Below are 27,179 nucleotides of genomic sequence, written 5' to 3'. Positions count from 1 at the left end.
GAAATCTATAAAATAAACATTTAATCTTCATTGTTTAGCTGTTATATTTTTGGCTTTTTTTTAGTTAATAATCATATTAGAAATTCGTAATTATTTTATATGTGTGCATTGGTGGTAAGCTTACCACACGCTTACAAAATAAATAAATGTAATGTATTTGTACATAAATAAAAAAAATATAACGACCCAAAAATGTGATTTAGCCCGCTGCTTCGAATTTTTTTAGGTCGGTATTGGGTCCCCAATCCTTTTTCGAGATATTTCGATCGAAGTTTCAGTGAAGCACTTTCACGTGTACTGTTTCAAAAAAGCGTGGGCCGCGATCTGCCGAGACGCCGGTGCGTATTCAAAAGTGACGTGCCATAAAAATGTTAGGCAATTTTAGCGTTTCGTTTGGCACCGAGTGTTCGGCCAGTGCTTTCTTGGCAGTCACGCTGCAAACACCGCTGTCATATGCGACCGAAGACCATACGGCCGAAAACTAAAAAAAAATCGCGTCGAATGAGATGAAGATTCCAGTGGCGTCGATTTGATCCGTCATGGTCGGTCCGCCACATCCCAGAGACCGTCGCAAGGGGTGTACCCCTGAACAGCCGCCTCAGTACGCCACAAGCAGATACAAGCAGCATCATGTTTAAGCACAACAGCATAGATAAGAAAGCCGAAAGCAGCATCCTCCAGCTGCCCTCGGAAGTGTTCGGTTTGGCCAGATTTCGGCTATCCAATCTAAGCTCTAGATTCAAGTCTCCGAGCGACAACTCTGCAAAAGCTACACATGACAGGCACAAAAACAAGTGCAAACAAGATAAAACTCTCAAAGACAAAAGCAAATACAACAAGCAGCTATCCATGGATGCGCACACAGCTTCTAAGCCGATTCAGAGACAAGCTTCACTAAATGGCGAACATTGCTGCAAATCATTTCCGGAGACATCCTGTCATTATATAGAAGAACACCAAGCGCGAAGAGCAGATTCGGAAGAACGGAGAAAACCAGCAATCGAAAGCATATGCTTATTTCCCAAATTAGTTTTGCCGATCTACAAAGCAGGCGACGCACCTCCTAAGAGTCCAGATTTATCAGAGAAACCAAGAAAAAAGCTATCCTTCCGCGAGCCCGAAATCGTTACCAAAGAGTCGAGCGTACATAAGCACGATACTCTTATAGAAAATGGCAATCGTGAGTTAGACATCAACGAAATGGAACTAGAGGTTTGTCTCAGTGATCTTTCAATATCAATTTCAGGAGTGTGTTAACGAATCAAAAATTACAGAATCAAGCACTGAGGATCGTCAGGAGCGTGGGTCAAGCGTTTGACGTTTGCAAAGATTTTTCGTTGGAAGGTGATAATTTAGTGTTGAATCAAATCGATGCTGAAAGAGAAAACGACAATACAGAAGACGTAGCACACAAAGGCAAGTTTTATCACAATATTTAAGTACTGTATGTATTCCAACAATTATTTGGAAATCACTTTATTCTATATTCCTGCGGATTTCCAACTGTACTATTTCAATTTCGATATCGATTGGTTTATAGGTATATGACAGAAGCACCACAGTAGTGATTCGAAACGAAGCTTGTTATATGCATATGAGTTGACATATTTTTTTATTTTACGAAATATTTCCGGGAAATATATAATATAACGACAGAAATAAAATTTTCCTCCACATGGTTTCCTAAAAATAGCCTGAATCTAGAATTCGTTTTATAAGAATTTTAACACTGGGGTTGTTTGCTACAGAGGTTTAATAACTTGATTTATTTAAAAAAATATACGCTTATTTCAAAACTGTCATGAATCTTAGTCTATCTTCGATACTGTAATTTATAAGATTTATTTGTCATTCAAAAAACTCGCCGCTAAAAAAATACATGCTTAAAAAAGACAGCAATGCATTGTCTAACTCACTTAATGGCAACTTTAAAGGTAGAATAAAAAACAACGTGGCTTACTTTAATTTATAAGACTAATTAGTCCGTCAATCTATGTACGATTTTTTTTAAAAGTTTGCGAATTAAATAGTAGAAAATTTACATAGGTGAGAACTTAATAGCATCCGTATGTATCAGAATGGTGAAAACATAGATATAACTATATTAAGTCATTTTCACACAGTAAGACAGATGATATATGCATCTGCGCCCCTGAATCTTCGAGAAATTATGAATATAAAGAATAACATAGTTAGGAACTACAATCACTAAAATTTATATTGAAAAGTATTGACATATTATAGAAACAATGAAAAATAGTTATATATAAAATTAATTAGTTTAAAGATGTGAAGTGTGTGCAAAATATTGATAGGGATCTTCGCACCACGTTGTAAGTAACAAAAAAGTCCCAAGAGTAAAACACGAGATAATGAATATGTATGAAAGCAGGCGCTCCTCTTGCGGTACTGAGTCGATGGGAAGATGAAAATTGGTACCGGGGGAGATGGTGAAACCTTATGCAGGTGGACATAGCCCTAATGGAAGCTTAAGAGCGTCACCCAAGCAATTAAGTAAATTAGTTTCGATCCATTTACGTATTTAAAAATCCTCTGAGATTCGAGATTTAATATCAAATTGTAATTTATTTACCTTAATTCGTATTATTGTTATTATTTACCGCGAACTACCTGGCCGCCATTCAAAAAAACACGATTCAGTTATAAATAGTATAATTCGTAACATTAAACAGTAAAATTTTTAACCATAAGACTGTTGTTTGTTTTCACAGTGCTTTCATTCGGATAAAAATCAGTAAAATACTGCTTTCTTTTTGAAAAAATTCTCACTTCAGGAACTCTTGCTTCTACCCCTATCATTGGTGATCTCTCTATTCACCCATGCTCATTCTTATTATACGAGTAATAAATAACAGAAAGATTTTTTATCTCGATCCTCTAAAATGATCCAGTTTTTTTGCTTTTATTGAATTCATATTTTTTTTTAAATATATTCATATATTTTTTTAATTAATTAAAAAAAAATTATTGCAAGCACGGATAATTGAGAATACGTTGTACTTCAATAATTTTACAAAAATTAAAAAAGCTGTACAGAAAAGGATTCACTAATTGAATATGCGACGCGAATAACGTTATAAATCTGATTTTTCAGCAAGTTGAGATTTTGATTGAATAATATTATATGAGTGATTCTGCGATTTCAACCAATTTTTGGCAGAGTTGGCAAAATTATTTCATATAAAATAATGTAACGTTTTTAATTTTTAATTCGTTGTTTTCTAAAAAAAAAAACGTTTTTGTCAACTTTTTTATTAAACCTTTTTAAATGACTACTAATTTATTTCATTTTAAAATTATGTGTTAGTAGATAAGGTTGCGACAAACGACGAATGATCCATAGGTACTTGCTGTCGTACATTGGTTCAATGTTACAACATCACAACTTACGTTATTCCAAAATTGAAAATGTTCATTCTTGACAAAATTCAATATCTTGTTATACATATACTAGTTAGGTATGAAAAAACTTTCTGATGAATAAATTGTGAAATATAACATAAAAAATCTGTAAATTAATTTTTCCCCTCCTGTAAAGTTGACTATTTACGTATTTACGACTTACAACGTTATATTCAATTGCTGACGAAAATCGACATCTATATATAATTAATTATAAATTATTATGCGCATTTAATTTAAAAATCATTAGATGGACGGTTTTTAATAATAGCGCATTTTTATAAATAAAAATTCGGGTAACCGTGGCTCGAACTCGCGACCTCCGGGATACCAGACAAAACCGTATAGACTTCGCTATTCCGACCTTGTATATACTATATATAATACATACGCAAAAATATATAAAGATATTCAGAATAGAAAAATGTATTAAAAGCATTTTTTTATTTATACACATCCATTTTGAAAAAACTAGTTTATACAAAAAACATTAAAATCTAAAATTTTCACAAAAAAAATTTACTACTCGATTTCTAAGATTAAAAAAAGTGTTGAGAAGCAACAATTTGATTACCTATTACATTTTTTTAAATATATACCACAAATAAATACAAATACAAAATTTGAGTACTTCCATTTAAAAAAACACAAAGCCAAGTAAATAATATGAAAATGTCTAGAATTAGAGAATTTTTTTTAAATAAATCAAGATTATAAATAGCATTTCGAATGCGTCTAACTTTAGGTTCTCACTAGTCAAGGTTTTAATTAGACGCTCTTTCACATTTACCATTTTCGATTATGATTTTTATTTATGGTAAAGATAATAATTACGCGAGCACAGGATCAAGTTTATCGACGATCTCGAAATCATGCATATTATTTGTATCAAATATTTTATGTTTTTAATCTATAATCTCGGTTGTATTTTGCTTAATTTTGGCACTCATTAAATCTTTTTATCTATTATTATTATTTTTCTCCAATTGTTGAATTCAAATAATTGGTTTTTGTGCAAAATTTAACTATCCATTGACAGTACTGGTGTTCAAAATAATTGTGGCGCGCGAGTTCAAAAGTAGAACAGTGCATGTAACTATTATAAATATAACGCAGTTAAAACTGATTTACTCTGCTTATTAAATTTAATTATACGACGGAATTTATTATTAATATTTAATGTATGTTATTAAATTCAATTGAATAACGAATGGAAAATTATATTTTACTAATTATAATAATGATGGTAAAATAAATGACATAATTTGGAATGTACAGCTTTAATAATAAGTTCACTTTGAGTATTTTTTATTGTCATAGATATTTGGAACGATTAAAATCTTTATTTTTTATTATTGTACGTGGATGCTTCGATAAAAAAATCTGGTAAAAAGAACAGTAATAAAAATAAACCTGATATATCTAAATGATCTATTTTGATTTCAATGAATTTAAGCGAGTCCCACAATTTTTATTATTCCTTTAAATTTAATCAGGGATATTAATATGTATTTTGTTGAATGATAAATCTTAAAATATTATTCTAAAATGTTTCTAATTGACACATTTATAAAAATAAAATGTCTTTATGAAGTAAAATATTGGATAATGTACTTTGAATTGAGCTGATGGTTTGTGAAATTAAAATATAATGTCATAATTTCACCAACGCTTAATTTATTTTTAGAATCAGAATCCCAATTATTAATATCGTAACTACGGCCTGCGGGTTAAATCTGGCCCACTGCATATTTAATCGAGCCTGCGGGCTAGAAATTGATTTTACATTTTAAGACTCACCCTGTACTATTATGATCAAATACTGAATAGTTTCATAAATTAGCCTTTGTTCCAACTGTCGTGGGAGAACTTAAACAGTAATCATATATGAAACTTACACTGCGGTCAAGTAATTTAGACGATAGCTTGTTTGATTGAGTCACCATTCATGTCAACATCATTTATGTGTGTAATTAAGAAAAAATTGAAAATAAATACAGTCTCTATTACCACAAAAATATACCGCGGATATATATTTTCTGATTCAAACTTCAGTTCTAACAACGTTTTTTGAATCTTGATGCAAGAGCAGAATACATTTCGATTTTTAAATATCTATTTTACTGTACAATTGAGAAACTTTCATCTTACCTATACTTGTAAGTGATTAATCTGCAAAGTCATGCCATGCTTAAAGGCAAACTCCAATAAAATAAACTAACGGAATTATCTATATGCGTCTTTCAGATGACGAATGTGACGAATATAATTACATTCTTGGGAATTTATATTTGTATTTGACCGCACCTATGTGAAAAGACATTTACAAAGATAAAGTACATAAAATTTAATTTTAATAGAGCATTAACAGATAATCATTTGCAATATTTTTTGTCAGTAAGTAATGACGAACTGCGAATCCCAGTTTGAAATGTTCACTACTCAAATGTCAGCAACTATTGATAATTGATAATTTTGTTAAATATTTATTAATTTCAATTTAACACTATACACTGTACTATGGCGTAGACGTGTAATGTTCATTGCAATAAAAAGTATTGACCTGTCCCATACAATACTATGCCAGTTAATGGACCCACCGGGGGTGTGCTTTTTAAAAAATTTTCTAATAGCCACGTTTTGCGAGTGATTTCCAACTTTACCTCGCCTTGGTCGCTTGCTCTGAATTGTGTACACCAATGCTTCTCAAAAATAGAAGTTGGTTTTACTAAAATACTTTCTCTAAATTATTATTTTTAAGAATTTAAAACAATATAATATATTTTTTAATATTTTGTTTGATTTTTTTACTTTAAGAACTTTTTTCTTGAATAAAATAATATCGTGATAATTATCCTTGAAATTAGGAATTTGTGAAGTTATGCCTGATTTGAAGAAATCACAGAATGTGAAAATGATTTTTAAATATATAGTACTTTATACACAGAGTGACTTTCAAATGAAATCACTCAAAATCTAGTGCAGCATGGTGACAAAATAAATATATTTTTTTTTTACATATATCTGTGATATTAAATACTCTGTATTTTTGTAAATTTATACCGAAATTAAATTATCGCTACAATTTTTAGGGTAGTCTGAGCCCGCAGGCGTAAAGTAAATTTGGCGGCCCCTCTTTGCGTATGAGTTTTACACCACTAGTGTACACGATCGTAATTTAATTTTATACACACACTCACTTTTTACAAGTGTTTATTTACGTAATGTCTGCTGAAAGTTGTTAACAGACTTTTTCATTCATATGTTGCACGCGTAAATATACGTCATTCGATTCTTGGATTCACACATATATGCTAGAAAAATAGAACCGTATTGAAAAAACGATTCGTTTTTTAATACAGACAGCTTTCGTTGAATTTGGACGAGGCTCAAAGGGTTAAGATCAAAGCAAATTTAACACTCGATTAATTCACGAGAGTGTGTCGCAAGTTTTTATTTGTTTGAAAACATTTTTTCGATACTTTTTTATATTTGTGCAAGTTAAAAAGAATAAAAAGTATCGAATTTGTGTCATTTGAATTTACTAAGACTCGAAGGAACAATAGCAATAGCTATGAATATCCTTGTCGAGGTTAATTAACAGAATTAATGAAATAAAATAAAAAAAAACAACTGTTAGATGCAATAAAAAATTGTGTATCCCAAATATTGTCACCGAGGCAGCAGGAGCAAACATCGTTGCCAATTTAACACAATACATAAAAAACTCCGCTAGACACAAGTATTGAGTCTGATGTTTATTAGATATGAATAGATTTGATTTCCACTAGAAGTCATATGAATTGGGCAAATAATTGGAAAATATAATTATATAAGTAAATGCGCTAGAAAGCGTTTTAAATTTGAAAAAAAATGACTTCGGTATGGTTCAGCCAAGCGGTCACAATGGATCTTCTAGATAGTTTATAAGGTAATAAAAAACATTATTAATACTTGATAGTATTCCACGAGTCTTGAAAAATTGATTTTATAATTATTTTATGAAATAAAACTATTAGAAAATATTGTTTTTATGATGGTTAGGAAAAAAGGGCGATAGTCTTTAGTTTTACCACTCCCTTTAGGTGAGAGGTATGAGGTGTCATAATACTGATTTTCAAGTGGACGTTGCGTTGTTATGACGGAAGAGTCACTGGCCAGCCAGAACATATTCTAACGAAATTTCTGTACGTGTTCTAACAATAGCTGGGCCCCAACGCCCTGGACATCTGGGACAAGTTTTTGCTTCGGTATACTGAAGAAATTTAACATTTCGGCCAAGTCACCGCAGACGACCGTGGAAACCGTGGTGGGTCGAGGTCGTACCTCGGAAGTCGACCAGAGATAAAATTATTGTGAGCGACTGCGTGGGACGCCTCTGAAAAATTGGCCTTTTCAGCAAGTATATTAGATGAATATTGCTCTTTAAAAAATATGTCACAGGAATACACTATAAATACATATACACCTAGTGTTATAACTTTTTATTGAAAATATATATCAACATAAGTGTATATTTTTAAAATACGTATAAAATTTATTCATTGGTAGTCTTAAATCATCCATAAGAATTTGGTATTAAAATGCCTTTACTATTATCATTATTAATAAAAATATTAACTGATCAAAAATATATTAATATATAATTGCTGACTTGAGTATATTCAGACGACTTTTGTAGCCTATATTGGACATAATGATAAATATTATATTATAAACAGATAAACTTTACTGCGACTGTTCAAAAATGATCAAGTTTGTGTTGTTTAATATTTTTGATTATCCATTTATAGTTAAAATCACTAAAGCTTGCATCATACTAAACTAAACTTTTTATGTATTTGCTGTTATCAACAACAGAAAATACATAAAAAGTCTTGGTATTTCAAAATCTGGTTTTAATTTCAGTTCATTACGATACACGCTACTTTCATATGTATTTATCAAAGTATCGGTTTTTGCAATGACTAATTTTCATTTTTATCTTTTACTGAAATTGATGTGTCATTGCAAATTGCAGTTTATTGTATATTTTTAAGAGCTTTGAGCATTTCAATAGGTGATGTTTCAAAAATTTCAAGTACTTATTCAGCTGTTATATTATTTATCTTGATTGAAGGATCTTGTTTGATATCTTAATAATTTATAGAAACTTCTAGGGATGTGTTTATAGGGTAACATCTTTTCTTATCTTTTATTATTTCAGTTATTTTCTCTCGCAAAATTTTGTGAATATTATATTTTTTTTGTAGATTTCTGTGTTGTTTCTTGTGCTCCTCTGTAGAAATCTCTTTCTTGCTTCGTTTTTCTTAGCGATAGCGGATAGTCAAACCATTCCTTATTTATTTTTTATGTTTAACACGTTTCTACGGTCTATTCTTCACTGATTACTATGCTTTCCTTAATAATTTTCCAGGTTGCATTGAGTGTATAGTTTTTCTTCCGGGGTGTTTTGATTTTTAATTTGTCTTTAAATTTTCTTTTTTTCCATCTTTTTCTTGAATAATAGATATCTTTTATTCGAATTTGACTTTTACTAAGTAATAGTCTAAATCGGCATTTGCTCCTCTATATGTTTTGCTATTGTGTATGAAATTTGCAATTGAATCAGCTGGTTATTTATAATTATTTAACTGCAAAAAATTTTATTACCCGATTTTAGCTATTATTATTAATCACTTTCATGAAAATTAAAAGTTTTATACAGTTTATGATTATTTTTTAAATTTATCTATTATTATCACACAAATAATTATACCTTGATAATGTGAGGCGTAATTTAGAACTAGTTATAGATGAAATGATTATTGTAAATTTTACACTATAATTTATAGTAATCTTGCTCCATTAATGGAAATGGAAAATAATGTTTTAAAGAACGAATCCTTTTGGATTCGTTTTTTTTTATTTTTTTTTCTTTAATTTTAAATCTCATAATTGCTGTCGATTTGCAAATTGTATTGCTGCTGATTGGCCTTTTTTGATCTATATATAAGGGTCGCCAAACTTTAGTTTGAAAAATGGACAAATACGTGCATACGCCTAAATATTTCTATTCCCGATGACAAGCTCCTTAATACAAAAAGTTGCATTTTTAATGTACCCTTTGTATTATTGAGTCTTATTATATAAAATGTCAGTTTTTTCTAATCAAATTTAACCACGAAACCATTGTATGTTTCGCAATAATATAATTGAACAATTAAAATATGTTTAGTGTAACAAAAAAAAACATTAACTACTACTGAACTTCTATTGACGTTTCAGATTAATTCAGTATCCACCGCTACTACTTAATACGGGATATAAATATCAAACAATATTGTCTAAATGTTCAATATTATTTAAATACTTTATACTTTTGTAAATCTAATAATATTACATAAAACACACAAGGTGTTTACATTGTATTTTTATCAATATTAAGATCAATATTCAATATTTTGCAAATATCTTTTATTAATTGTATATATATATAATACAATTCTATAGAAAAAATGCCTTATTAGAAGCTTTTAATATGAGAGAAACTAATAGACTTTTTAGTATTCCAACTGAAATTCATATCGACATATTTGTATTAATGTAATAGTACTTCTTGGGTGGCACATACCTATAAAGTGCTGCGATAACCAAGCTGTTCAAACAATAGTAAAAGTAAGTCTATTATGCTGGCGTCCACTTCGCAAATCTATGGCAATATGACTATTTATATCCATAGAAGATAGCAACGGGCGAATAGCGAATTTCAGGCCTCGTATAACGAGACCACTAAATACGAGAAGAAAACACCATAAGCAAAAAAACCTGGTTCCTTACGTTTAGGGGTGCAAAATAGAACTTACTACTCTACCCAGAAAAAAAAACATCCCCAGAATATCGATTAAACTGGACTATTTTAAACAAACATCGACTTGCCAAAGTATATTGTAGTTACAAATCGGAACACGGAACGTACTAACGCTATGGAATCAAAACACACATAATAGCACTACAAGAGACCTGTTGGACTTGAAATAGTATACTATGTACTATATACTTCATCCTGATAACAATACATTTAGAACCGGGCTTCATGTGAGTAAGCGATTGAGAGTTCTTGTCCCAGACTTTACAGCAGCAAATCTGTGATATCTCACTTTTGAATAAAAATAGTATTTCATAATTATAGTATAATCTGCGACCAACCGAAGAAAATATGTACTTATGAATGAAGAAAAGAAAAACGAGATGCTAATATAATATATATTATATAAAACGCTAGAAGGATGTCATAAAAACGGTATTACTATTGTAGACTTAGTAGTGATGACACGCGTGGTAAGACATTGTAAGATTTATTAATCATCACCAGTTCTTGTTAAACATTATTGATATATATATTCTGATGGTCTCACAATTAGAGAAAATATGTAAGGTTGCTATAAAAACCTTTCGTGTACCAATATGGTGGAGGAAAAATGTGGGACAACCTGTACTGGACTAAACCGAGGAGAAGTTCTTTAACGATTTGTGAAGTGCTTTGTAAAAATTAATGTATATTTTTAGGATAAAAAACTGGCAATTTTTTATTAAAAAATGCCTTGGGATATTTTTGCCTAAGTCGTGTCTACGCCGATAAGCCGGAAACGTCTGAGTACCTAAAAACAAACATCAGCCAAGTTAAATATGAAAATTCATATATAACTTGGACCATACCAAGAAATATATGAAAATTCATATATTTATATATTAGATAATTCAAAACTTGAAGATATCCTTAATGTGTGCCTTATGTTGTATCACACTTTACACGCACAGTGTTGCTGCGACTGAGATCAGATAAACTCCAAGTCATGTGAACCGAAACGATTAAAAAATAACTACTTTACTAACCTCGTATCTTTGCTCTCCAAATATCCCTCTTTCGATACTCTTAAGCTCTTTCTGAAAAAACAATTTATTGTATGTGTGAAAACTCAACAAGAATGGTTCTTTCGAACTAAATTACAAGGTTAAATCATAATAAGTAACTTGAAAAAATACCAGGAAATTGATATATAAATATCTCACACTCCGAACTTTTAAATTAAATTAATTAAATTAATGTTTCTTGTAAAAATTAATCACATATATTAAGATACATAATTTAATACAATTATTCGTTTACTATATGAAAATGAAAAAACATATATGGTTCATTTACATTTGTATTTAATCGATAAGAAAATCAAATAAAAGTTTTAAAGAGATCATAATAGTTTTTTATGGTTTCTCCAAATAAACACATCGTGTGCGCAGCTGTCAAGAGCAATTAAAATTATATTTGTATCGTTTTATTAAAATATATAGAAATAGAATTGTATCACTTATATACGTTATATATAAGTGATACAGTAATAAACCGTTATTGTATTTCAATGCAAATCATACATTAACATAATATTTTACATATGAAATCAATTTGATGTTCATCATCAATTATTTATGTACATATTATATTATATTATAATCACAGGGGTCCAGTAAAGAGATGTCGCCGCTCTCATCGCGAATTTATTGAGTGATCAATTAAAGCAAAAATTTTATTTTTATTTATAATATTAATGTAAAAATACACAAAAAAATTGGAGCTGAAAAATATTATTAGTATATAATATTTTTTCATAATTTAAAGATTTTAATTTAAATAAATCCATAATGCATTTGTTAAGCACTATATAACATACTTAAATCAGATAAATGCTTAATTAGAAACACCGTTAAGATCACCGGTGGTTTAATTTAAAACTTGAGCAAAATTTCACTGTCGAATCAAAGCAATATAAATTAGATTTGTTCTCCATTTAAGATATTATTATTATTTGTTTAGTTAACTTTTCGTTTTTTTAAATTTTGCTAATGAAGTAACAAGTTTTAATAAAATGTAAAATAATTTACTTATTGTTTGAAATTTGAGAGTTTATATATATGTTCACAGTTCATTCGAGGACTGAATGAATAAAAATAGATACTCTATTTGTATATATAAAATGAATATATACTATACGTACATATGTGTATTTATACACACAATATTAGGCGAACAAAAATAGAAATTATAAAAAAGCAAACGTGAGAGAGTTCGAATGATTGTGCTGTTGTTGCTATATTGATTTAAGGAACAATTAATATTTCACGATATAAACTTATAAATAGTATACCTGAGCACTCTTAATTTTAAAATGTGGTATTTATTATTATAGATTTTTTTTATTTATTTATTTATACATTTAACAATAACTATTTTTACTTATCTCTGTATATCGTGTATTTGTAAGTTATTTCGTATTTTATGTTAGCGTCATTAGGAACAAACTAGGAGCGTCGACAATCATTCGCAGAACCTTGTTTTGTAAATTAAATTTTTTGTGTATATATATATATATATATATATATACAAACTTTAATTTAGCGACGAATGATCTAATGATTTTGACTATCGAAATGGGAAATCAATCATGTATTTTATTATATGTTAAACACATAAGTGTGTGGCGTGGAAGAAGTGTGTCTTGAACCGTTATTTTTGCACGAGCTAATAATGTTGTGACGCCACCTACGAAGCGTCGCAAATACCATCCGATGTCTTTGCGAGCTTTTGGCGCTAGTCCAGCCCGCTGATGTCACAGGGTGTCACACACCATACCATGATACAGTCATTGTAAATATTTTGAAGGACTCGCAAAGTGACATTAACGCCACTGTGATATAATCATTGACCAGAGAATCAAGATTATTGAAAAGTGGTACATAATATAAGATCAACGATAAATGAATATAAATAGTTTCAAAAAATAGTTTTAAATTTTTTTAATTATTTTGTTGCAAAATTATGCATATAATACATTATTTAGTTACAAAACAGGTGAAGTGCTTAAAAAAATATAGCAACTAATAATTTGTAACATAAATTATTTTGTCAGATGAAAGTAATCAGATTGATTAATTTGATATGTTTCTATTTCCTTGTGATAAAGCTGTACAGGAATAATAAAATCTCAATTTAAAAACAGTACAGTAGAAAGTAAGATAATATTTTTTGTCAAGATTGGATCTCTAAAGTTTTCCTGGTCTTATAATACAGGGATCGGCAAACTACGCCCCGCTACTTATTTTAATCCAGCCCGCAAGCTTTAATTTAATTTTACATTTTTAAGCTCTTCAAAAGTATGCGCTAAAACCGAAAGCTAACCATCGAGTACGAGATATGACCTATGTCTTACTTTTGCTTCGTGTGTCTTTGCACTATTAAAATTCGACGCGTCTTTAGTGTCGAATTTTAACTGCGATATTTTGATATTTTCTTCTCATATAATAACAAGAACAGAAAATAAGAGACAAGTGGTGTGAATTATTTGATTATCGAATTGTTCGATGACATTGCGTTTACCAGGAGAATACAATATGTTTACAACGTCATTACCAGACTAAACACTCGACAAGTTTAAAATAGTTTTTTTTTCTCTTGCATGAATTATGAAAATGAGACTATAACTTAAATCAGTATTTCAACAAAGCCGTGCAAACTAACAAATGTGAACATCTATTCATATGTATTTCATAAGAACAATATATGCATAAAATATTTTTAAAAATTGGACTATACAAACAAAAACACATTTGAAAAAGGAATTATAAAAACAATAAAAAAATATCAAAAATAAATTAAAATTATATGCATAGATACAATACAAAAGTAATAATATTTAAATATTAATTGCAACCCTATTAAAATAATCTAATTTACTCATATCAAAATACGAAGGCATTAATGTTTACAGTCTTTCGTTAATTTACCATATTTACTAATTGAAGCATTTGGTTGCCTGAAGCCTGCTTTGAACCTTTGTATTTTCATTTCAACGTGTTCTTGTTCCTGTATGAATTGTTATAAAAATAGTGCTTATATATGAAACTTACACTGCGTTTGAAAATTGAAAAGAAGTAACATTTTTTTTAAACTTACTTTAATTTTACTTCCTGACTCGCCGAGTCTAAAATATGTATTATTTATACGACTTATTTCCTATTGCATAGATTGCCGGTAATCAAGAAACGTTTTTCTTCTATAAAGGTGTACAGTAATTAGCATTATAATATAATACAAATACCAATATTTTAACCCAAGTTCATCCCGCAATAATTTTTCTGTCAATTTTTATAGAAAAAAACATTTCAGAACACGTTTATTTTTAATCCTCAGAATAACTTAAATATGTGATATAAATCTAGTAATAATAAAGAAGTGTTTTCACACGTATTAATTATTATTTCACGCGCGCAATACATATGCAATAGTATCGTTAAAACTTTCGCTATTATTTAATTATAAATTGTAACTGTAAAATATTGTATTGATTATTTAATATTTAATGTTTTATTTTTAATAAAATATTTAAGTAAATAAAAGGAAAATACCTCAATATTCCGCAAATAGTAATATGGTGTATTACAGTAACGATTGTTATTAAAGCACTTAATTAACAAAATAATTATGAACATCAACGCTTACGTAAAAAAAATATAATACATATTTTTTTTACGTGAAGCGCTTATTACGTATAGATGGCGGATAAATTATATAAATACAAAAATAATACAAAGGCCACACAAAAATGTAAACTTTAATGAACTCGCGCTTGAGATGTTGAATTGCCTTGAAGTTGAAACTTGATTATTTATACTAGTATTATATATTTTGTTCATGCAATATATACTAAAAGTATTCTTTATCTAAAAGATGTATTAAAAAAATCAAGGTCAGTGAAATGTGTTTCTGGAATCAGTTAGATTTAAATAATAATAAATTAGATATTTATATATAAGTTAAAAATATTTTTTTACCAGAGAATTTTAATTAGTATTTATTAAAAAATAAAGATTACATCGATTTATTACCAGAAATAGATACAATTTAAGCATAGTTAGGTTTAATAAAACGGGTACGGCTAGAGTAAATTATCTTATATAGATATTAGTGAAATATATTTAATTATAATATTAAATAATAATAAAAATCAAAATTTATTTTGCTTCGTTGCTTTCCGAGGCACCGGTAATGCGTTCTGTTGTTTCGACCAATGAAAAATAAGCATTCAAATATAAAACAAGATGGCCGACAGTACCGTGACAAGAGTTTTAAATAATTATTATTCAATATTAAAATTTTGCTACGCGACAATAATTTTCATTTGTCTTTTGACTGAATATAAATAATCGGATTGCAAATTAACTAGGTGTGTTATAACCATGAAAATTAAATATATACATAATGTGTTGAGGATTAGAAGAATATATTGATTAAAGTAGATAAACAATCATCGTAATGAAATCTTCAATTTTTGAATTCCCGGCGATGGGCTCCGAGGCCGAAAAGTTAGTTTTTTCTTTTATAAATAATCGGATTGCAAATTAACGAGGTTTGTTATAACTATGAAAATGAAATATATACATAATGTGTTGATCATAAGAAGAATACATTGATTAAGTTAGATAAACATTTATAAAACAATCTTCGTAATGAAATCTTCAAATTTTGAATTCCCGGCGACGGGCTCCGAGGCCCGCTAGTAATAATAATAATACTAGGACAATCTGCAAAAATAAAGATTTAGTGAGTTTCCTCAATGGAAAAAAAAACACCTTCGTGCAATAATAAATAAATTAAATTTTTTTTTTATTCTATTCATAAATATATTATTTTGATTCAATTTATTTAGTGTATAAAAAATTAACTATATTAGCTAAATAAATTAATAATTAAAAACTACAATTATGAAGTTAGCGGCTTCCCTTAATAGGCGTAAAAGTTATATTATACATAAAGCTTACTGGAAAATAGATTATATTGCTTCTCAACTGCCTTCTAGAAACAATAGTAAATAATGGGTTTTAATCGTTACGTAATATATAATTATTTTGTGTCTGGATTCTTTTTAGCATTTTTTTTATTATCTAATTTTAGAATTGGGATTTGAACCACGACTTTAAGCTTGACCAGCGATGGTATAGATCATTGATTCATCGTGTTAGAGTTATAATTTTAAGTAAAAAATATAAAGAATTGTAAAAATAACATCCAGATGCGAACCGTCACAAATCCTGAACGCGTGTCAGGTTATTTGCGAGCGTCGGTCAGCTTAAGATATATCATTCTGTCAATCCATTTCCGATTAAATCTGGCCTTGTTATAGAATCACAAGGTTTTTAAAATATAAATTTAATAAAATAAGAAATAATTTATTGGCTTAAGTATATTTAAAACTATATACTAGATTAATATATTTCTATGAATATCAAGTTTAATAAAACATCATATATGATTAATTTTCCTTAATGAGCTTTTCTCAATACAATTAAAATATGTATTTTAAGATCCTTGAAATATAAAAAAATATTAATTTATAATCAAATTATTTTATTTTAATGAAATAATGTGAATTAAATAAAATTAATAATATTTATTAAAAAAATACAATAAATTCATAGCATATTAAAAAAAAATCAAGCTAAAAGGATGTGACTTTTTAATCAAAATAAAAGCAAAAGAAGCTAGTTATAGTTTATTTGAAAAACATACAAAAATTACTACTTATATAGAGAAATGTAGATATCGATATCAGGCGGTTAAGTTGAAATGGCAGGTCTTGAGAGTCAGAGAGCTTTCACTAGAGTAACGGTTCTCTGGATGTTCCAATCCGCTCAAAATGGTCTTATCCTCCCGAAGCTACAACAACCTGTAAGATTTGCATAGTTAGCTGTGCACCAACAAATTGCTCCACCTCCGTTCTCGACCTAAGCCGTCACGATTAATGACTACGGCTGGAATTCCGGTCAGAATTATAGTTGATGGTATCAGGCATCACTATATATGCTGAAGACAGAATTTCTTAGCTGGATGGTCGAGTTGAATTATTGTCGGCTGTGATTTTTGCAGCTGGGATCTGTTGTGACGTGTTCTTGCAATAATGCTGGTGTGTCTCTTACTGTGGCTTTCACCGCATCTCTTATCTGTAACCAACTGACATGTATTTTTTAACCCTTTGAGTAGTGAATAAATTTAAACACATTTGGTAATTTGCTAGTATACGCGTGGGAGTTTTTGTATCTTTTATTTTAACATTTCTCTAATATTAAATTTAATTAATTTATTTTATATATTTTTCGGTTTTTGTGTATTTTTTAATATCAATTCAATATATATATATTTACTATGTTTATATACGTACTCTTTTATTTATAAAAAAAAATATTATATAAATAAATTCTTTTTTATTTTTTATTTCTTCAGTTATATATGTAAATATATGACTAAATGGGGTACTTAAAAACAGTGAAATAACAACCGCCGTACATGTACGGCGATACCGCTCAAAGGGTTCGAGTTAGCTTTCGCGAATCGCAGATGAAGATATTTGCAAAATGTATTTACGGCTTAAAAAAGAGATGGCTCAGATAGCCACTCCGGCGATCGTTAATTAGAGTAGAAGAACAATAGTCTTATGCGCTGAGTAGCACATATTATCTATCGTTTATTATTTATCGTTTCGAAATAAACATGCTATTAAGTGGATAGTGAAATGATTTTAATTATTAATATTATTGCTTAGTCATGAGATCTCTCTTACATTATTGTAAAAACACGGTGGGTGGCTTTACTTCGAGACGGTTTTCGTTTGTTCATAATGATCGTACGAATGACATATAAATTGTAACAAATTGTGCAGTTGCTTGAAACTCCAACACATACTGTTATTTGACCTAAATTGTAATTGCAATTCATTTTAATATAAAAACAATTAATACATTTTTTTAACAAAGCTCAAGGTAGATTTTGCTGTAATGTTATTTAACTGTATTCTTTACAATATAGGGCATACATCACCTGAAATTTTTCGAAATATAGAAACAATTTCACCCCTATGTTTACCGTATGTCTCCGATTCTTTATGAATGGGGCACATTCATGGCTAACATTAATATTATTTTTTTATTATTCATGTGTACTCGAATATTTTTGATTAATCGGCATGTATATTGTAATATAATAAAATACTAGCTAAAAATGCAACTATATCCAAGTCTGTGTATAATTTTAAACTTAATCTAAATAATCTAATTTTTCGTTTTATATTTGTAGGAAACGGCAATGAAGGCTCATCTGACAAATTGCGGTCTTCGTTTAAATTAGATCCCCTCAAAGGACAATTGTATGAAGTTCAACAAATGCTTCTCAAAGACCAAAACTTAGACCTGGAGGACTTTGACTACGATGCAATACAACCAGAAATTAATACGTCTACAGATCTTTCAACAAATAAAATCCAAGAAGCACCCTTCAAAGACATCGATACTTTAGATACATACTCGCACGATTCCAACGAAACGAACCAATCAGATGTCGCAAGCGAAAATGCGTCAAAGGGACCGCCAAACAATACCTTTTCCACCGATACTTGCAGGAAACCGAATGTCAAACAAGAAATGACTTTCAGTGAGGAGAGAAAACAGTATTTGTCTGATAACGGCAGATATGAAAAGGGGCTCGGATTTCACTCGGATGCGCAGCACGGATTCAGCGAAAACTTGGAATTCAATAACCGGCACAGGATACGAACTCCAGGTTGCTATAACAATAATACAAAATGAAAAAATGATCAGATTACGTGCAGTCGACAAGTTCCGAGAATCGTGATGCAATTCAATTATTTCATGAAAAGAATTACATACTTTGTTACAAATGTAAAAGCTCCGGTGGCTCAGAGTTATGAACCAAACGCCATTCATAGTCTTTCCGACGTCACATTTTTGTATACGAGGACTGTTCAAAAACTCGTTTTATATATTGTTGCGGCTTATATGCCATTTACCCTTACAAAATACAACCCTACTTTTTATATCAATTTCTAATTGGCTTAAAGCAAGTTTAATTATTGTAGTTTTCGTACGCGTCTCATCTTTGTGCTTTATATATTGATTTTAATTAAAAGTGACGCTTAAGCCTTCATTAAGTGTATGTATATGCACAAGGTTCACCATCTCTCTCAGTTTCTAACTAATTCCTTTGATCTGTTCAAACTTTCATGTAATTTATGTCATGACAATCGGCTATCCTCCATTATACAATACTTGTATTTAAAATTATACGCTGATTGCAACTAAATATTTTTTACTGAATATAATTTAATATTTTTTTTTCAACATTCAGATTTTAACAAGTTACATATACAATATAACAAAAATGCATTTGAAAAGATTCAAGAATACTTTGACAAAGACAACGAAAGCTAATAAATATTCGACGATGAATAAAAAGCAATACTATTAAAAAAATCAATTTTATATTATATTAATATAAATCGACGTTTTTATTTTTTGATTTATACGTATCGAAAACTTACTTAATTAAAGAATTTTCAAAGTAAGGGGTGTATAGTAGTTCCTTTGAGGGTGATACTATACAGCGGATCTCATTATCGCATTCCTTTTCAAATTTTAAATTCGTTTGAATACCCGCACTGAATTATAACTTTGTTAATATATGATTTGAAAATATTTTAGAAAATAAATAAAAAAATGTTTGCATGGTGTCTGGGACTTTTCGATTTGTCTATATGCCACAGCAATATATTTATTGTGAAATTTTCAGAGACAATCAACGATCTGAGGAACTTTTGGCAGAAAGGCGAAGCTGCATCAAATCATACGAGCAAATCTGAACTCCCTTCGCCCGTTTTTGCAACCAACATGCAGGACTTTGAAAGTAAAAGCGATAGTAACATTTCCATTTGTAACGTACAAAGCGATCCACGAAATCTCGACAAGGGCCATAGCGCGCGTAAGTTGATACATTAATTATTTATTTGGATCAGAGTTGATCAAACTTCTTAAAAGAGCAAGTTGCATTAACGTTACTAAATATTAAGCAATATATTCCAGTATTGGTAATCACTGTTTCAAAATTACATATTTTTTATTAATCTCTAATATATACAGCAGTGAACGTCAGAGCTTCCACTTTTAAGTTTTGAAATGTTTATTTTTATATCGACGAGTCACATAATATACATAATGGTGCTGTGTTGATATAGTTTGCCAAATATATACATATATGATTGTAAATTTCATGAGAAAATTTTAAATGTTTGGAATTTGCCAAAAAGTGCAATCAGTTCAGAAATATTTCTAGTCATATATAAAACACAGTTTAGATTGGAAGCGGGATATTGGTTTTTGCACAGATGATGCCCTAGCAATTATAAGAGTACATTCTTAAGTAACCTCAAAGATTCGATCAGTTGCGTATAGAGTCTCCAATTACTCGAACCATCAACTACTCGAGTATCGAATATTAAAATTTTCAAATACTCGAGTACTCGAGTACTTTCGAGTATTTACCAAATGTACCAAAATAGCTATTATTCAAATTCGTGCACATATAAATAAATAAATAAAATACTTAGTATGTCAATTTTTACAATTATTTTAACTTCACGAACATACTTTTTAAGAACAATAATGCAAAAAGTGTCTCGAATTTAATATTACTGCTAACCTTTGGTTTTATTATTACCGTTATGGAAAAAACCCTTTCCGTTGCTGTTGATGTTGGTCTTTTTGTCATTAACGCGTGAGATAAGGCTTATAATTTATATCTGTTCGCTTTTTATAGATATAAAATTTTTTGAACTCTCTTTTTATGTTCTCTTCTTTCATTCCCTTCTCTGCTTTTCTCTTATTTCCTTCGACTATTGACAAAATAGCATTTTGTAATTCTTCTTGAATAGATTTTTTTTCTTAACAATATACAATATTCTACTCCTTCTGATTAATGCGAAGAATTTAAATCTATATCCTTCGAAGATGTATTTGGGTGAATCCCTTTCACTCTAGAGCTAAACGGTTCGCAAAGAACTGACTTTACTTTAAATGTCTTTAAAACACACAATTGTTTTGATTTATATTTTAAGCTTAGGGATACACTTTACGCTACAACTGCATAGTCATAAAACCTAAATTTTTTTTTGTTGATATTTCATATTGTTCATTGCCATAAATTAGATAAGTCGGGACTGTCGAACAGAAAACACAAAAGAAATTTCTCCGTCGTACCCACTAACATAGCCGACGACCGGAACTATTCAACTATGGAACTATGAAAAAATTATACCTGATAGTAACCGCTCTAACTCGGGACTTCGGGCATAAACGCCAAATAAAAGCAAGACGTTAACCTTTACCGGACCGAGTTAAAGTTAATTTTGTTTCTGAAATATTTCTAAATTTTTTAATTTCGAGTATTAATCGAGTAATTTCAAAATACTCGATTATCAAGTACTTGAAAAATAGACAAGTATACTCGAGTATCGAGTACTCGATTACTCGAATTGGAGACTCTAGTTGCGTATGCTGATATTTTAACCAATCCACTGTCAAGTGCTGGCTTGAATTCCTAGAAATTTTAAATGTAAATTTTAAATAAATCTTAATATTTTAAATAAATTTTAAATTAATATTAAATTAGTAAATTTAAATCTTAATAAATTTTAAATAAATCTTAATAAATTTTAAATAAATAAGAAAGTTTAAATGTAAATTTTAAATAAAATTGAAATAAACCCCTCTTGAATTCCTAAAAATTTTGAATGTAAATTTTATGATAAAACCTACAAAAGTAGGATATTTTAGCATAATTGTAATAGTATGTTTATCTAAAAAAAATACATTAATGGAATTTTCGTGCATTTTAACTTTAAAAAAAATATTTGCGAATGAATTTGTGAATGAGGAATATTCGGAATTGAGTGAAAGAGTAATCTTTTAGTATCTGAATTTTCATAAATATTGGTATTCCTTAGGATTATTAGATTTTACTTAGAAAAAATGTTAATCCTGAGATCCTTGTATGACGAATTTTAAGATATGATCTGTTTTCTTTATTCCATTAAATATGGATTCCACATTTGCTGCGTCATCGCACATTCGCTGAAGAAACTTTAAAGTGATTTTCATCACACCGACGATTTGCATATTCATCGTACAACACTTCATAATTATAATTTGCTACTCAAACAATTACTCGATGATATTAACCACGATTGATGTATTACTCTGACGTACATAAGCAAAAATACACGCATACAAAGTGGTGAGACGATAAAAGCAAAATTCCATACATATGAATTATTTTAACGATATTAAATATGCACATTTTAATGCTATTATTGTTAATATTGATATACAGATATTATAAATGCCTAATAAAGCAGATATAACGATATTACAAAAGTAGTAAAATTATAAGAGCAATATTAAATTAAAATAGATATGTAAAAGCACGCTTGATCAAATAGATAATTTAGTGTTAGAGATTAATCAGGAGATAATGTTTTTATTTTTTTATTTGTGTTAAAAAATATTATTATGGTAAAATATTTTAATGAGAAATATAAAAAAAATACATATGTATGTTTCTAATACTAGGCGAAACAGCAATGTATCCTCATTACATTTGCAGCGACATACTAGTGTGAATCTGTACCATAAATTTATTCCAGCATGATCTCTATAGTGTTTTATGCACGTCAGCAATATTTATAACGTTTTAATTGTCATCACCAGATTTCAAAAGTTGCACACTCTTTTCGAAAGTTTATGAATCGTAGTTTGCCATGGTCACTTACACTATTTTTTACATGTTTTTAAAAGCTATTTGGTATCTATTAAACTAAAAATAGCTGTAATTACTAGGTATTCTTTATATATGTGTTTACTTTGCCCTCTTTTTCGGCACCAAACACATCTAGTTATCTAATTGAATAGTGACCGTTTTATATTGCTCATAAATCGTTACAGGTCTAAAAAAATTTTTTTCAAAATTTTGTTTAATTTAAATATAGAAATAACTTGGTCAACTTGCTAACAAAAAAAAATTGATACGACTATTTTAAACACGCATTATAAACACAAGTATTTTTGTTTCATATTCTTTAATTATATCTTAAACGTTAATTTCAGAATCATTGGAAGCAACAGCGAGAGATTTTGCCGATTGGATCAAACTAAACGGTGAAAAACTGGTGAGCTTAAATGTTTAGAAAATTGTAAATTTAGCAATTACACGTTAAACTATCTATAAATGTTTGTATATTTCAATCTAGGATCTATCCGACGAATTGCCCAAGCACGACAATACATTTCTGTTGAAACTTTTTGGAGTAATATTGGATTATCAAGACGAACTGGGAAAATTAACAGAGAAGTTGCAAACGTACGAGGTACTACTAACTGCTACATAATATAATAAATAAATTAAATAAATATGCGAAAATTTTAATACATATGTATATAAATGGCGACATTTAATTTACACTTTGATATTTTTGCGAGATGATATTTTGTATAGATAGTTTGCGCGCTCATGTTTTTACGTATTTGCAAGCTGCAGTTTTATTTATTTTTTTAATGAATTTATCTATTTTTATTTATCACAATATCAAAGACCATAAATAATAATTATCCAAGTATTACTTACAAATACATGTGGTCATAAAATAATTTGTTACTTCGATAACATAAGTTTATAGCAGTAAATAAGAATTAAATTAAAAACATATTATTTTATATGCGACTAACTTCAGAGCATTTTACGCGGGTTCAAATGATTATTTTATTAATTAATAATATAATCATACATTTGATTAATCGACTAAAATTTATGTCTTTTGTATTTCAACTACAAATCGTGTACCATAGTTGATATATTCAACATTCATATAAAAATAATAATCGGGTTTTAAAGCTTTAACAGGTAACTAAAAAACACAATTTTTTTATAATTAATTAAACTAAAAATAATTTTATGCACATATAAATCTATGGAAAAAACAATTTTAGGAATTCTAATTTTCGACACTGATAAATTATGAAAAATAAACACTATTGAATTTATCTGAAAAAACTATAGATACTATTTAATTAGCACTTTCAATGTTATTTGTAATAATTCTAAAATTATTTAGAGCCTCCTTCACAATGTGTACTATCAGCTGATCAAATTTTTGGGTGTCAACACATGCGTCTCTACAAAGATGAAAACATTAAGCGGAGATGATAAACACAACGTGCATCTTTTAACTTTGATTGTATGTTATACTGCAGTAATCTGTGATATTTTTTCTATTCAGAAAAATTGAGTTTATTTTTTATATTTTAGCTCTTACTCAAAGAGTTGGAAAATGACATGGTATTAATTAAGGACACGGTTTATTCACAACTTCTAAGCAAATGTAGCGAAGACCATCATCAGGTATAATTATCATTATTTATCTTATTTTATTTGGTAAAATATGTAATATGATCAGTTAGATTGCAACAGTCACATAGTTTGCTTTATTACGAATTAAACACCGCATTATAATAGGTAAACTATTTTTTTATTGTAAATGTTCCAAGAAGACTTTATGATTATTACAAAAACTTTTAAAATCCACAATGCAGTTAAATCAAAAAATATATAAAGCAAGATTTTTCGAAGCATGGCAGATATCGTATGTCATAAACCATTAATTATGCAGGAAATAATTATGCAAGAACTTTAGACGTAATGTGCAAAATATTTTTTAAATTCTTTAAATACTTTATTTTATTTTATTAATTTATTTAGCTTAATTGCTAATTTTTACATTAAGCAAATTTTAACTAAACATACATATAATATATAACATAAAGAGAAAATTTATTTTTTACTTTTTTTATTCCGTTAAAGTTATATTTTTACGGATTATCCTAGGAATGTTATTAAAAAATTTAGTGATTTAAATTACCTAATAAGTGCTTTTTCCCAATAAATAAATAGAGTATCTAAGAACGGCGATACATACAAAGAGAATTTTCAAGTTTGTGCATATGTTGTGAAATGAAAGAAAAATATATTTCCTTGTAATCTCTTAAATATCCAAATAACAAAAAGAAAAAAGAAAGTAGGATAACTGTATTTATCAAATATTAATAGTATACTTGGTTATGTATTATACAACGATAATTGGAAACACAAATGTTCCCAATTAGGCGAAACTAGCGATTGTCAGACATTTAAAAATATTACAAAATGTCTGAATTTTTAAATCCGGTGAGTTATATTGAAATTTGATTCGGATGACCCAATTCGCGCTGACAAAATATCCGGTCTTTTACAGTGTATTAGTCAAGACTTTTTATTTTTTATCTTTAATCATAAGTGAATCGCAAAAAAATAACAATTTATAAATGTATATGTTAAAATAAAATATTAATTTTAATTTTAGGAACAAAATGTCGAGACGCATAAAGACATCACAACTGATACTGATTCTGAGGTAGCAAATGAAGGGGATAGCAGCATTAGGATTCAAACCAAGCAATACCAACCAATAACTTTCCATTATCATCCACATTTGGGAGGATATGTAGCATATTCACAAGCGCAAAATCATGATCTTCAAGAATACGTTTGTGTTTCGGAAGACTCCATCTCACAGCCGACTTTGGAAATAAAACCATGTTCCAGTCAACCTCTAACACCAACTTCTCCAAAATTCGAAGAAACGAGTCCTACGGAAGTTTTAAGACAAAAGAACAATCAGATACCAATATTTCTACCTCCGATATTCGGTGCTCAATCGCCATACCACACCCCTCGTGCTGGCATTTCAAATCCAGCGATTCTCCAAGCACAAGAGACAAACCAAACATATAACTACCCAGTCCTCTTCCTTCCTCGCATTCCAGCATCCCAAATACGTCCCGTGAATCAGCGAGCTTCCATTCCTAGGCCCAACACTTTTCAAACATCCATTCCCCGCCCAATCAACCCCACATTCAATAATAATAAAAATTCAGAGAATGAACCAAAAAACTCAAAAAATCAGTAAAAACAATTTTAAAATGAGTTTTTATAGTGTTACATTTTAGAATAACATGAATCAAGTGAAATTTTAATGTTTATGTAATTAATTATTAATTATTATGTAAATATAAAAAAAGTTGTATCATTTTAATTATAAAACTATTATATCTTAATTCATATTGAGAATAAATTAGGAGTTTATTATAATATATTATCTCAACGGAACCAAATGTTGACATATGTATCTATACGACTAAAATTAAATTTTTTTTATCAACATAAAAAGCGTTTTATTTATCAATATAATTAAATATGTGGGGGTTTCAATTACCGGAACAATTTAGAGTACATGCTAACGACCGCTTCAAGCAAGAAGTAGGAGAAATTAGAAGTCTCTAAAGTAAAGCCATACATAGTATTTCACACAATGGAAGAGATATCTCGTGACCGAACAACTGCGTTGATTATTAAAATATTGCACAGCTAATAGCACATATGTCTCGAAATTTTAATCACTCATAAGTACCGCTAAAAAACTACTATTTATTTGAAAGGACGCACAATACTCTTGTTATTTTACCTTTTGGTTACTGATTGCCGGAGTGACCATCTAGGCGTAGACACATTTCGAAAGGGTGTCCAAGAAGCGATGCAATTGTTTTTTTTTTATAAAAAAACGTATAATAGCATACATATACATTAAATGCACAATACTGGTTTATAATCATTTACATTGTTTAAGATTGATTTAGTTATACAATAACATAAAAATAATAATAAATTATAAGTAAATAAAAAAAATATATACTAAATTAAAGAAACAAAAATACCAATGCAATTGGTTTTTAAA

The 27,179-nt window shown here is 29.0% G+C and overlaps 1 protein-coding gene across 3 annotated transcripts; it reads left to right on the top strand.

The window, feature by feature from the left end:
- The first annotated feature begins 413 nt into the window (after positions 1-413).
- On the top strand, positions 414-26,614 carry LOC148234282 (uncharacterized). 3 transcript variants are annotated; one of them, XM_088187753.1, is made up of 9 exons: positions 414-1,212; positions 1,275-1,416; positions 18,584-19,066; positions 20,093-20,281; positions 23,461-23,522; positions 23,604-23,720; positions 24,465-24,587; positions 24,659-24,751; positions 25,749-26,614. In XM_088187753.1, exons 1-9 carry the CDS (start codon positions 631-633, stop codon positions 26,352-26,354), a joined length of 2,397 nt encoding a protein of 798 aa, XP_088043879.1. In that variant the 5' UTR covers positions 414-630; the 3' UTR covers positions 26,355-26,614. The 3 variants fall into 3 exon arrangements, with proteins under 3 accessions (XP_088043879.1, XP_088043880.1, XP_088043881.1); XM_088187754.1 differs by lacking the exon at positions 20,093-20,281 and having other exon boundaries at positions 25,749-26,485; XM_088187755.1 differs by lacking the exons at positions 18,584-19,066; positions 20,093-20,281 and having other exon boundaries at positions 25,749-26,485.
- Positions 26,615-27,179: the final 565 nt, after the last annotated feature.

This window comes from Plectrocnemia conspersa, unplaced genomic scaffold (genome assembly GCF_051122295.1).
Source record: "Plectrocnemia conspersa isolate PC_06_02 unplaced genomic scaffold, ASM5112229v1 ptg000006l, whole genome shotgun sequence".
Lineage (NCBI taxonomy): Eukaryota > Metazoa > Arthropoda > Insecta > Trichoptera > Polycentropodidae > Plectrocnemia > Plectrocnemia conspersa.
The sequence above is the reverse complement of the archived record's forward strand: the minus strand, read 5'-3'. Positions and strand labels throughout refer to the sequence as shown.